This window comes from Dasypus novemcinctus, chromosome 1 (genome assembly GCF_030445035.2).
Source record: "Dasypus novemcinctus isolate mDasNov1 chromosome 1, mDasNov1.1.hap2, whole genome shotgun sequence".
In the NCBI taxonomy this organism is placed as follows: Eukaryota; Metazoa; Chordata; class Mammalia; order Cingulata; family Dasypodidae; genus Dasypus; species Dasypus novemcinctus.
Window position 1 is genome coordinate 129339027 of NC_080673.1, and position 13157 is coordinate 129352183.

General features: G+C 41.3%; 1 protein-coding gene and 1 long non-coding RNA gene across 2 annotated transcripts in view; one reads left to right on the plus strand and one right to left on the minus strand.

The window, feature by feature from the left end:
- SCARB2 (scavenger receptor class B member 2) overlaps nt 1–13157 on the plus strand; it is a 92862-nt gene that overhangs the window by 31354 nt on the left and 48351 nt on the right. Inside the window, exon 2 of the mRNA XM_004472584.4 lies at nt 9237–9394. Coding sequence (XP_004472641.1) covers nt 9237–9394 — 158 coding nt within the window. The remainder of the gene's footprint in view (nt 1–9236; nt 9395–13157) is intronic.
- On the minus strand, nt 573–4361 carry LOC131278466 (uncharacterized). Its single transcript, XR_009185757.2, has 2 exons — nt 4000–4361; nt 573–2290 (listed from the first exon to the last, which is right to left on the minus strand). It is a non-coding gene; the product is annotated as an uncharacterized lncRNA (long non-coding RNA).

The window sequence follows — 13157 nt, forward strand, 5'->3', positions numbered from 1 at the left end:
AACTCAGGAGTTTAACCCTCTGTTCATTCCTACTCGCTGCCTCCTTCAGGGTTCATAATTCTGAGGTGCTTTTTTTCTTCTTCAGTAAATAAATGAGATCTCAAATCCTTTCTCACTATAAAATACTCTATATACTTGTTAGGGTTGCTTGTCAGGAAAAGTTCGGAATACAGAGCTAAAAGCTAAATCCAGGCTCCTGATAGTAATAGGAAAAGAAATGTAAAGCCCAGGGTGGCGGATGACTCTTCTCCGGGGCTTTTGTTTGTCAGCCTGCTGCAGCTGAGGCAGCGTCAGGCTTATCTTTGTTTTGCAAGGACAGAGGAAAAGCCAGGATGTGATTGGTTCTCTTTGTATATAAACATTTTCCCTTCCCTTACGGTCTCTGAATACCATTTTATAGAATTTGAGTTTCTTTCTTAGATTTTAATTTGTTTTAAAAAGATAAGAGAACAACGAAGTTTTTATTTCTGCTTACAAAAGTAATTTATGGGAGAAGTAGCTCAAGCGGTTGAGTGTCCGCTTCCCATGTACGTCGTCCTGGATTCATTCTCTGGCACCTACTTTAAAAGATATATATTTTTCTTGTTAAAAAATCGAAACCATGCAGAAAAACATAACAGAGAATGGAAGACCCTTCATAATCCTTTCCCATAGAGATAAGTGCTGGTCTTGTCCACACATATTTAAGGTTTACATTGTTTTCTTTTTCCATTTAACATAGATCATAGGTGTTTCTTATTTTTGTGTAGCCTTTCTGTTTATGATTTGAATGGTTGTTTTCTACCCCTACCTACGAATTACCAAAATTTCCTCTTACTCCTTTCCTGTTGCACATTTCTATTAATTCCAATTTTATGCTGATTCCTTGTTAGTTCAACCTAAATTGGATTAAACATAGGACTGGAAGAGAGAATCATGAATAAAGGCTTTGTGGGGTTTTTTGCTTTGTTTTGTTTTGTTTTTCTCTCTTTTAGTGCTTAACATTTGCTGGGTCGCCTGTGTTTGAGCAGATTTATGAGGGTGACATGATTCCTTTTTGCTTCAGATGAACCTCAAGAACCCTCTTACCCCAACCTAACTTGGGAGGTCACAGTCACCATTTGTTGAGCCCTTTGAGTGTACCCTGAGATAAACTCTTTGCTAAAATCTCATTTGATCCTTATAGTAATCCTATGCAGTGGTGTTTTCTTCATTATGAGGAAATAGACACACTGAGAACGAGCAATCAGTTCATTTCTTTTATAGGGACATGCCATTGGGAAGATCTTCAAGGTCATTTTTGCCTTTCCGTTTTCAGCACCTGTTGAGACCAGTCTGGTTAAGTCTCCTAACTCCAGTCTCTCTCCTCAACAAACCTTCCATTGCACTTTTTTTTTTTTTTAAGATTTATTTGTTTATCTCCCACCTCCCCCTCATTGTCTGCTCTCTTTTGTCCATTCGCTGTGTGTTCTTCTGTGTCCACTTGCATTCTCAGCAGCACCAGGAATCTGTGTCTCTTTTTGTTGTGTCATCTTGCTGTGTGGAGCTCCCCTATGTGTGAGGCTCCCCTGAGCAGCATGGCACTCTTTGCACATGGGCCAGCTCACCACATGTACCAAGAGGCCCTCCTATATGGTAGGCAGACACTATATCAGTTGAGCTACATCTGCTTCCCCCAGCATAGCCTTTTAAAATATTTCTTTCATTGTGTCAATTCAAAATAGGCAGCGTGTGACAATGTTAGGAGTACAGGTTGGAGCAGGTCTAGAGTCTGAGGCTAGTGCCTCCCCTACCATTGAAAGTAACCTTAGGCATTCTGCCCCCTACCCCGCTGCAGTTCTTTGAACTTTGCTCTCCTAAAGAGTAAAATGTGTAATAGTCAATAAATTTTATTATACTGTTCTGCAGCCCACAATCCTTTTATGGTTTCCTGTGTGAATCTGATAAAATCTAGATTCCAAAGATCCTAGTCTCCCTTTCCAAAAGAATCTCCCTTGTCCTTCTAAAACCAATCACATACCTAATACACTGTTCTGCCTCTGTGTCTTTTTTTTTTTTCTTTCCTCATTCTCTACACCTATGATCAAAATCAAGCTCCAGGAGAGATGGATGCAGAACAAGCAGGGAAGAAGGGATCCCTCTGGTGACCCAGCCAGGATGGCTGAATAAACCCTGGCTGTCCATTTGCTGCGTGTTCTTCTTTGTCTGCTTCTGTTGTTGTCAGCGGCACAGGAATCTGTGTTTCTTTTTGTTGTTGTTCTTGCGTCATCTTGTTGTGTCAGCTCAGCAATTGGACACAGAGAACAGACAACTGGGGCGGGGAGTGGGGGAGGAAGGGGAGAGAAATAAATAAAATAAATCTTTAAATAAAATAAAATAAAATAAGCCCTGGCTGTCCATAAGGCATCTACTTCTGCAGCCTCCTCTGCTTGCCAAATTTTTACTCCTTCCTGGCTCACACTAAGTACCACTTTTCCCCCTCTCAGTTCATAGAATTCGTTTTCTGACACTGTAGAATCTGTTCTCTGCTATACTCATTTGCCATCTATTTATATAGTTGGTTATCTTGCATGTGTGTATCAATATTCCCCTAGAGAGTAAGCTCCTGGAATGTAAAAACTTTTATCTATGTTGCTGGGTACCTCCCACAATGTCTAGTATATACCATAGTGCTTTGATGGTTTACGTGCATAGTTCTGTACTTTGCAAGAAAACCATTGATGGAGCATGGCTTAAACAGTTGTTAGGAAAAGGCGTCATGAAAAAACAAAGATTTCTCTTTTCAACCACAAAAGGAAGTGGCTGCATTTAGCTCTTTAGGGTGTGAATTACTGATAAGATACAGGAACTGATAGGTGCTATATCTCTGTATTCTGTGATTCTGATGAAGCTATTGCTTTATCCTTGTCTGAATGTGACCAAGTGGCCAGTGACCAGTCTGTTCTTCCGCCTCTGGGTACACTTTAAAGACCCTCCTTGGGGTTGTAGCTATAGAGCTGCTGTTATAAGGTCTGGCATCATGGCTTTGCCTTTCCTCCAAGATCTGCTATTTGATCACCACCTACCAAGTTATTTCCCCACCCCCACCCCCAGCTTCTTATTGACAAAACTGCATGGAAACTGGCTTGTGAAACTTTCTACTGCTGTATTCAGTTGATTCAACAAATATTTAACCATGAACTGCACTGCCCTAGGCACCGTGGGGAGTGGTAGGAGTGGTATAGGGGAAAAAAGCCTCCTCTTTTTCTTAGATCAGCACTTTCTGTTTTGAGAAGCCTCCTGTTAACTTAATATGTTGCTAGAATAGTCAGTAGCTAAGCTTTCATTTTCACTTAGTTGTGTTGTTCTGAGGAGACCTCCTACTTGCCTGGCTTGTATAAGTGAGGCTCTCCTTGGTTGATCAGGGTTTGGGAAATCTCAACAACCTGTTTATAAACTATCACTCACAAACCTTTGGATTGCTATTTTCATCTTCTTCATGTTGATGCCTGTTAACTTCAGTTTTAAAGAATATTTTCTGACCACTTTTTCCCTAAGAGCTTCCTATGTAATGAGTTCTGGGGTTCAAAGGAAGGAATTTTTACTTGTTGAAGGTGTATTCAAAGAAGTCATGGAAGAGGGGAAATTTATTACCCTGCCCCCTTCTGGAAATTTATGGATAAGAAAAAGAGGCCCCTATTTTAATGTAATTAGACAACTTTTTAAACATCTACATGTCTTAAAATCCTCTAGAAGACCTCCAGTTTTTCAAGAAGACAAAATCATTATTATTTGCATGTTAGATCCTCTAATGGTGAATGTATTACTTTTAGGTAGGCTAAATTTATCTTACTGAGCTGTTTTTAAGTGCTATAAGCCTAAAACAGAGACTCCTTGAATACCAAAATGGGTAGTATATTTATGCCCATTTAATAAAAACGTTGCACACAGAGGTAGGATGGTAGAGTGGAGAAAAGCTGTACAGGGTTGCAGACCAGTTCTGACATCAAGTAGTTGTACGACCTTGAGTAGGTCTCTTACCTTAAGTCTTAAAACTCGCTGGGCCCTCTGGCTTCTGTTGTTCTACTCTCTGAACGTGAGTTGGTCCTCGGTGATTGCTTCCCCACAAATAACTTAGATTCCTGTTTAAGGTAGAAGATGACAAAACTCTTAAATAACTGGGTGGTGAAGTACATACATGCTGCAGTCTGAAATGACTGATTAAGCTGCTCACAACTCAGGAGCAAGAGGACGGTTGGGGGCGGGGGAGGCGGGGCAGACTTCACAGAGCAGAGAGTGGTGAGTCAGACCCTGAAGGTTGGAGAAAGGGGCTTCCTGATTTATCTTTAAACTTTTCCATCTCATTCATCTGATCTCAGTTCAGCCACTGACTACTGATAGTACTAACCAAGAGTATTTCACTGATGTATTGTTTGGTTAGAAATCTGATGATAGAGCGTTCTTAGTGTATGCCAAGCTACAAACACTCCTCCGTCTGTGAAATGGTCAGCTGGTGGGGGTGAGTTTACTTCCAATCCTCCAGATGACTAGCTTTGACTCTACAGTCATTTATTCCAGAGCCACTTTCCCTCGTGGAGATTCTTGTTATTTTCTGTTTAATAATAGAACTATATCCTTAAGTTCCCTTGCAACATTGCACCCATGAAATTGGAGGCCTAGACTATTAAAATTTGGCATTCTGTTGTACGCTTTATCACTGTACATTTTTAGTGTGTGGTTTCTAACACGTTCTGAAGCTGGTCCCTTTGTGTGTTGTCGCTCAAAAGCATTGCCAGGGCAGTGACAGGGATCTGCATCACTTGCTATATATAGTTGTTATTCTTTCACTAGTGGCCTCATGTTGTCTGTTTTGGTAGACCGCATTTTCCTCCTTTAATTTTCTTTTTACAGTTCTCTCAATGTTAATTTTTTCCTGTTTGTTATAAAAATTCTCACCAATAAGAAAATAAAAATTATCCAGATTCCTCTACTCAGAGTTAATCACTGTTGATATTTCATACTTAGCTTGTTTATTCTACTTTGCACTTTTATCTTTCTTATGTTCTTTGGTCATCTTGGGGGGTTGTGGTCTTTTTTTCTTTTACTCTTGTTTTTATTAGAGAAGTTGTAGGTTTACTGAAAAATCATGTATAAAATAGAGTTCCCAAATACCCCCTATTATTAATACCTTGCATTTGTATGATATATTTCTTAAAATTGATGAAAGAACATTATTATAGTTGTACATTAACTGCAGTCCGTGGTTTACATTAGGGTTCACTGTTTGTTTTGTACAGTCCTATGGTTTGTTTTTTTTCAATTTTATTCTAGTAACATACATACAACCTAAAATTTCCTTTTTAATCATATTCATATATATAAATTCAGTGCTGTTAATTATAGAAATGGGTAAGGGAAGCAGATGTGGCTCAAGTGATTGAGCTCCTTCCTACCACATGGGAGGTTCTGGGTTTGGTTCCTGGTGCTTTCTAAAGAAGACGAGCAAGATAGCGAGCTGACATGATGGGCTGGTGTGGCAAGCTAATGCAGTGGGCTGGTGTGGTGATCTGACACAACAAGATGACGCAACAAGAGACACAAGGAAGAAAAGCCAATGAGAGACCCAATAAAGCAGGGAGCAGAGGTGGCTCAAGCAATTAGGCACCTTCCTCCTACATGGGAGGTCCCGGGTTCCCTTCCTGGTGCCTCTTAAAAAGAAGATGAGCACACAACAAATAGACATAGCAAGTGCAAACAACGAGGAGGGAGGGAGAAAAATTAAAAAAATTAATCTTTAAGAAAAAATGGGTTAAGATTAAGAATGTATTTTTCTGGGGTACATAACACCAAGTTACCACATATGGTTTCCAAATATTTTCTTTCTCTTTCTTGATAATCTCCTTTGAAGCACAAAAGTTTTCAATTTGAATTAAGTTCAGTTTTTTTCTATTTTTTCTTTTGTTGCTCGTACTTTTAGTGTAAAGTCTAAGAATCCATTGCCTAGTACAAGGACTTGAAGATATTTCCCTATGTTTTCTTCTAAGATTTTATGCTTTTAGCTCTTTTATTTTTAGGTTATTGTTCCATTGTAAGTTAAGTTTTATAAATGGTATGAGGTATGAGGTCCTTTATCATTCTTTTGAATATGGATAGCAAGTTTTCTCAGCATTATTTGCTGAAAAGACAGTTTTTCTCCATTGTTTGGACTTGACAACCTTATAAAAAATCTATTGGTCATATATATAGAGAGAGGTTTATTTCTGGACTCTAAAGAAGTAAGTAGAAATTTTATGAGTGCATTAAATCTGTAATTTGCTTTGGGTAGTATTGGTATCTTACTACAATAAGTCTTTCAATCCATGAATATGAAGTATGTTTCTATTTATTTAGGTCTTCTGTAATTTCTTTCAGTAATAATGTAGTTTTGTGCATATAAGTCATTTACATTCTTGGTTAAATTTATTCCTAGCTATTGCTATAGTAAATGGAATTGTATTCTTAATTTCCTTTCCAAATTGTTCCTTGCTGTTATATGGAAACACCACAGATTTTTTTAAGATTTATTTTATTTATCCCCCCTCATTGTTTGAGCTTGCTGTCTTCTGTCTGTGTCCATTCACTGTGTGCTCTCTGTGTCTGTTTGTCTTCTCTTTAGGAGGCACTGGGAACAAACCAGTGAGCTCTCACTTGGGAGAGAGGCACCCAATTGCTTGAGCTACCTCTACTCCCTGCTTTGTCTCTCTCACTGTTTCCTACTTGTGTTTCTTTTTGTGTCTTCTTGTTGCATGAGCCTGCTGCACCAGCTTGCTGTCTTGCTTATCTTCTCCAGGATGCCTGGAACTGAACTTGGGACCTCCCATGTGGTAGGTAGAACCTCAGTCACTTGAACCACATCCACTTCTGTCCCACAGACTTTTGTGTATTGATTGTGTACTCTTTCACTTTGCTGAAATAATTGATTAACTCTGGTACTTTTCTTGTAGATTCTTCGGGATTTTCTATATATGGGATCATGTTACCTGCAAATAGGGATAGTTTTGCTTCTTCCTTTCTGATCTGAATGCCTCTTACTTCTTGTCTAGTTGTTCTTGCTAGCACTTCTGTAAAATGTTGAAACAGTGGTGAAAGCTGGCATCCTTGTCTTGTTCCAGATCTTAGGGAAAAAGCTTTCAGTTTTTCACTGTTGAGTATGATATTAGCTATGGGTTTTTCATATATGCCCTTTATAATATTGAGAAAGTTCCCTTCTATCCCTAGTTTTCTGAGTGTTTTTTTTATCAAGAAAGGGTGCTGGATTTTGTCAATACTTTTTCTCTATCAACTGAGATGATCATATATTTTTTCTTTCATTCTATTAATATGGTGTTTTGCACAGATTGATTTTCCTTTGTTGAACCCTTGCATACTTGGGATAAATTCCACTTGATCATAGTATATAATCCTTTTAATGTGCAGTTGGATTTGGTTTGCTATATTGTGTTGAGGATTTTTGCATCTGTATTCATAAGAGATATTGGCCTGTACTTGAGATAACTCTAGCTGACTTTGGTATTAGGATAATGCTGGCCTCATAGAATGAATTAGGAAATGTTCCCTCTTCTTCAGTTTTTTGGAATAGTTTAAGAAGGACTGGTGTTAATTCTTCTTTGAATGTTGGGTAAGATTCGCCAGTGAAGTCATTTTGCCCTGGGCACTTCAATCATGTTTACTGTAAAAATGCAAAGGTTTTCTCCATTAACAGGTTGAGGACTGTTAGGGCTAGTAGGTATTAAGTTTCTTTATATTGGCTTGGGCACTGTATTATTCAGGCTTCTGTTGCAATGCCAAATGATAAACAACCCCCAAATTGCTGTAGTTTATAACAGTAATGTTATTTCACACTTAGAGGTCTGAAGATTGACTGTAGTTTGGCTGAGCTTAGATGACTCAGAGGGGCTAGGTTGGACTCAGGCTTCTGGCCAGCGTCATCTGGTCAGGACCTAGGCTGAAGGATCAACAGCTACCTGGGGCATGTTCTTTTCATGACAGAGGATGGAAGTTCCAAGATGGCTAGTGGAAACTTGCTGTGCCTCTTTTTTTTCAGATGTATTTACTTATTTATTCCTCCCGTTGTCTGCTGTGTCCTTTTCTGTGTGTTGTTCTGTGTCTGCTTGTCTTCTCTTTAGGCAGCACCAGGAACCGATCCTGGGACCTTCCAGAGTGGGAGAGAGGTGCTCAATCTCTTGCGCCATCTCAGCTGCCTGGTCTGCTGTGTCTCTTATTGTCTCCTCTGTGTCTCTTTGTTGCATCATCTTGCTGTGCCAGCTCTCCACTTGGGCCAGCTTGCTGTGTGGGCCAGCACTCTGCTTGAGCCAGCTCACCACTTGGGCCAGCACTCCACGTGAGCTAGCGCTCTGTATGAGCCAGCCTGCCTCCATTAGGAGGCCCTGGGAATTGAACCCTGGACCTCCCAGATGGTAGATGGGAGCCCAATCGCTTGAGCCACATGTTTCCCTGCCGTGCCTCTTAAGGCCTCAACTCCAAATCAGGGCATTGCTATTTTGCCCACATTCCATTGGCCAGAGCAAGTCACTTGCCCAAGACCAAAGCTAGTGGGGCTGGAAAGAATACTCCTCCTACAGGCGAGCCTTGGCAAGGGGAGGGAAAGTGAAGGAAGGATTGTGGACGAAGAATACAATCTAACATGGACACTTCACCTCAGAGAGGCTCAGCTTCTTCATCTTTGAACTAAAGACAGGCATCTCTGCTTAATGGTTTTTTTAGGGACTGAATGAGAAAATGCATGTAAAGCCCCTAGCAGGGATAGATGTGGTTCTACTTCCAGTGGAAGAACCAAAGCTGGCCTTCTCAGGCCTATCCCCCTGTTCCTTTCTTACCCAAACAAGCTTGGAATGCATGGTGCTTCACAGACTGGGCTAACTTCTACAGCAGCTGTACCTACCACCATTGGAATCTTCAATTATAACCAAGCCAATGACTTGTGGATACTCAGTCTATGGTCTTGGTTTTGGTAGCACCATGTCCCCACCCATGAGCTGTGCCTTTTGCATCCTTCCTTTACAAACAGATATTTATTGACGAACTTCTCTGGCTTAATAGAGTTTGGGGGAGGGAGTACTGGGGGCTTCATATTTATGTAAGACAAGGCCCTGCTCTCAGAGGACTGTAGTTGAATGCCTGTGAAACAGTTACAATGAAGGAGCTAAGAGATCTGCCTCCTTTGTTCAATGCAGACTGCCTTATATTTTTGTAAATCTCCTTTTGTTTTTCTCTCCTAGAATATTGTGTTAAAAAATGGTACTGAGACCTTTGATTCTTGGGAGAAGCCCCCTCTGACTGTATACACCCAGTTCTATTTCTTCAATGTCACCAATCCACAGGAGATCCTTGAGGGGGAGATTCCTCAGGTAAAAGAAGTGGGGCCGTACACCTACAGGTGAGTCCTGACTACCACCTTGTCATGCTGAAAATATGGAGTGACCCCACTGTGGCTGAGTCCTTGTCCCTTCCCAGAAGCCTTGAGAACCACTCTGTAAGCGGTGCTGGGAACACAGATTTTGTTACATTCTACCTGAAATGCTGCTACTCTTTAGCACACCTTTGTGATACACCTCAACAAAATGACTTTGTGGACCGGGCTAAGTCTCAGCTCGTTATGCTTAGAAATGCAGCTTCTTCCTCTTGAGTTGGCAGAAAGTGATTATTAAGCCATGAACATGGAGCTACTTTCCATCTCTGACCCTTTTAAGGTTGCCCCTTGATTCCCTTTGGTGACTTTTCACTCCCCCCATACCTCCTCCATATGCCAGGTTTAGACCAGTTTCCAGAATTAGTTGGTGACCTATAAGGAATCTCTTGCTGCTGTCGAGCCTCGGTCCCGGATGGCCTTTACGTCTCTTACCCACTCCTTTACCTCTCTGCTTCTGGGTACAAGAGAGAGTCAAGTTGTAGGGCTGGTTAGATTCTTTTCCCAATTTCAAACCTGGGGAGTTTAGGATAATTTCTTGTAAACATTAAAAAAAAAAAGATTAGGAGAAGAAGCAGACAGCAAGATCTTTCTCCTTGGAAACTACTGAATAGTAAAAATGCCTCACAATTCTGCCATCATCAATTACTCAATAGATGGTTCCTGACTCAATCATATATTATATTATGAATCAGTACTATTCTTCGTGCTGGGAAATCAGAGATAAAAATCTCAGTTCCTATGGGGGCGTGGTTTCTCACAGTCTGACTCTGGAGTCAGATGATCTGTTTTGAATACCACCACCACTTTACTATGTTTCTTTAGTTGTTGTTTTTTTTTTCAGGAGGAACTGGGGATTGAACTCAGGACCTTGTACATGGGAAGCCAGTGCTCACCACTTCAGCTACATTTTCTCCCCAATTTTACTAGCTTTCTGTTCCTTGATTTCCTTATCTATAAAATGGGTATAAAAATAGAACCTCCAGCGGAGCGGATGTGGGTCAAGTGATTGAGCACCTGCTTGCCATGTACAAGGTCCCAGGTTTGATCCCTGATACCTCCTAAAAACAATACAAAAACAAACAAACGAAAAAACCATCTCTCATTGGGGCGTGGATGTAACTTAGTGGTCTAGCGCCTGCTTCCCATGTATGAGGTCCTGAGATCAATCCCTGGTACCTCCTAAAAAAAATAGGACTTCTACCATAAGGGTGATGTAAAAATTAAATGAGTCAGTGAATGTATATTTATATAAAGTTCTCACACTAATGCCTAGCACATAATTGTTAATTAAATGTTGCTATTATTATTATTCATCTAAGTGAATTGTCTTAGTCTGTGTAAATTAGTATCTAAAATTACAAAGACGAACACAGTTGTTACATGAAGGAATTTTATTTTTTATTTAATTTCGCTCCCCTTCCCCGTCCCCAACCCCGCCAGTGTTGTCTGTTCTGCTCTCTGTGTCCATTCGCTGTGTGTTCTTCTGTGTCTGCTTGCATTCTTGTCAGTGGCACTTGGAATCTGTGTCTCTTTGTGTTGCTACGTCAGCTCTCCGTGTATGCGGCGCCACTCCTGGGCAGGCTGTGCCTTTTTCGTGTGGGGTGGCTCTCCTTACGGGGTGCACTCCTTGCGTGTGGGGCTGCCCTACGTGTGGGGATACCCCCATGTGGTACAGCACTCCTTGCGTGTGTCAGCATTGCGTGTGGGCCAGCTCATCACACAGGTCAGGAGGCCCTGGGTTTGAATCCTGGACTTCCTACATGGTAGGCAGATGTTCTATCAGTTGAACCAAATCTGCTTCCCTGAAGGAATTTTTAAAAACATGCAGGTCCTCATGTTTTTAAAATTTATTTATTTTTATTAGAGAAATTGTGGGTTTACAGAACAATCATGCATAAAATACATGATTCTCATATACCACCCTAGTATTAACATCTTGTATTATGTGGTACATTTTTATTTATTTATTTATTTATCTAATTTTTTAATGTGGTACATTTTTATAGTTGATGAAAGCACATTTTCATAATTGTACTATATTATGTATGTAGTTAATAAACTATATCCTTGGTTTAATTTAGGGTTCACTGTTTGTGTCCTGCAGTTTCATAATTTTTTAAAAAATGTTTCATTTTATTAGCATATGTATTAGTCAGCCAAAGGGGTGCTGATGCAAAATGCTGGAAATTGGTTGGTTTTTGTAAAGGGTATTTATTTGGGGTAGGAGCTTACAGATACCAGGCCATAAAGCATCAGTTACTTCCCTTACCAAAGTCTCTTTTCACGTGTTGGAGAAAGATGGCTGCCGACGTCTGCGAGGGTTCAGGCTTCCTGAACCCTCTGCTGCTGGGACACTGGTCTCTGGGGGGAGTAAATGGTCCTGCATTTTGATTTTCAATTTTTTGAGGTAAGAGATTTCCTGGAATTCCTTTGGGGTCACCCATTCCTTTCGGCTGGGTGTCTGTGTCTTGACTGTACACTTGGTCTAGGCAAGGCAGCGACATCCCCGATACAGTAATAAGCATGGCTCTTAGACCAGCTGGCCTGAACATTCCTCACAGGGAAGGAGGTCCCCAAATGCCATCCTATCAGCAACGGGTCCAAGATCACCAACTCCCCGGAAGGCACTTGGTGCTTGTTGAGTATAAGGAGCTCTTTCAGGATATTAGTTGAGCACACTTTCTTTCGCTTGTCCTTGATGTTCCAGATCAGGTCGTTCTGGGCCTTGGGGGCCTTTGCAAGCTTACTATCTTGTCTTTTTCTTTTTTAGATTTTATTTATTTATTTGTTTGTTCGTTTCTCCCCACCCCTCATTGTTTGCATTTCTGTGTCTGCTTGTTATGTGCTGGTCATCTTTTCAGGAGGCATTGAGAACTGAGCCCAGGTCCTCCAGAGTGGGAGGGAGGCGCCTAATTACCTGAGCCACATCTGCTCCCTTCTTTTCCTTTTTTAGATTTCTTATTGGCCACTTCATCAATTCCATCCACCTCATCACCTTTTCTTTTTCCTTCATTCTTTTTCTTTTTTTTTTTTTTTTAAGATTTATTTATATTGTTTATTTCTCTCACCCCTGGTTGTCTGTTCTCTGTGTCTATTCACTGTGTCTTCTTCTTTGTCCGCTTCTATTCTTGTCAGCAGCACTGGGAATCTATGTCTCTCTTTGTTGTGTCATCTTGCTGTGTCAGCTCTCTGTGTGTGTGGCACTTTATTTTGCTGTAGGTGGCTCTCCTTACGGGGCACACTCCTTGCACGTGGGGCTCCCCTACGTGGGGGACACCCCTGCATAGCATGGCACTCCTTGCGCACATCAGCACTGCTCATGGGCCAGCTCCACACGGGTCAAGGAGGCCCTGGGTTTGAACCCTGGACGTCCCATGTGGTAGGCAGATGCTCTATCAGTTGAGCCAAGTTCGCTTCCCTCCTTCATTCTTGACTCCCAGGAGCTCCTTCTTCAGGGCTTCTTTGTCCTCCAGAGTGAGGAGGCTGAAGCTCTGGAGCTGTCTGGTGCTATACTCAAGCCAGAAGCCCAGCTTTTCCTGCTGCTGACCAAGCAGTGTAGGTGGTACCAGCAGTTGGTGGTGCCAGTCTGTGGCTTCTCCACATCCAGCATCTTTTTGGACAGGCATTTCTGGCCCTTTTCTATCTTCTCCACACACCCTTTCACGTGGTTCTTTTGGACTTGGCAAACCCTGCTGCAGTCACCCAGTGTCTTCTCTGTCTTGCTGCCACT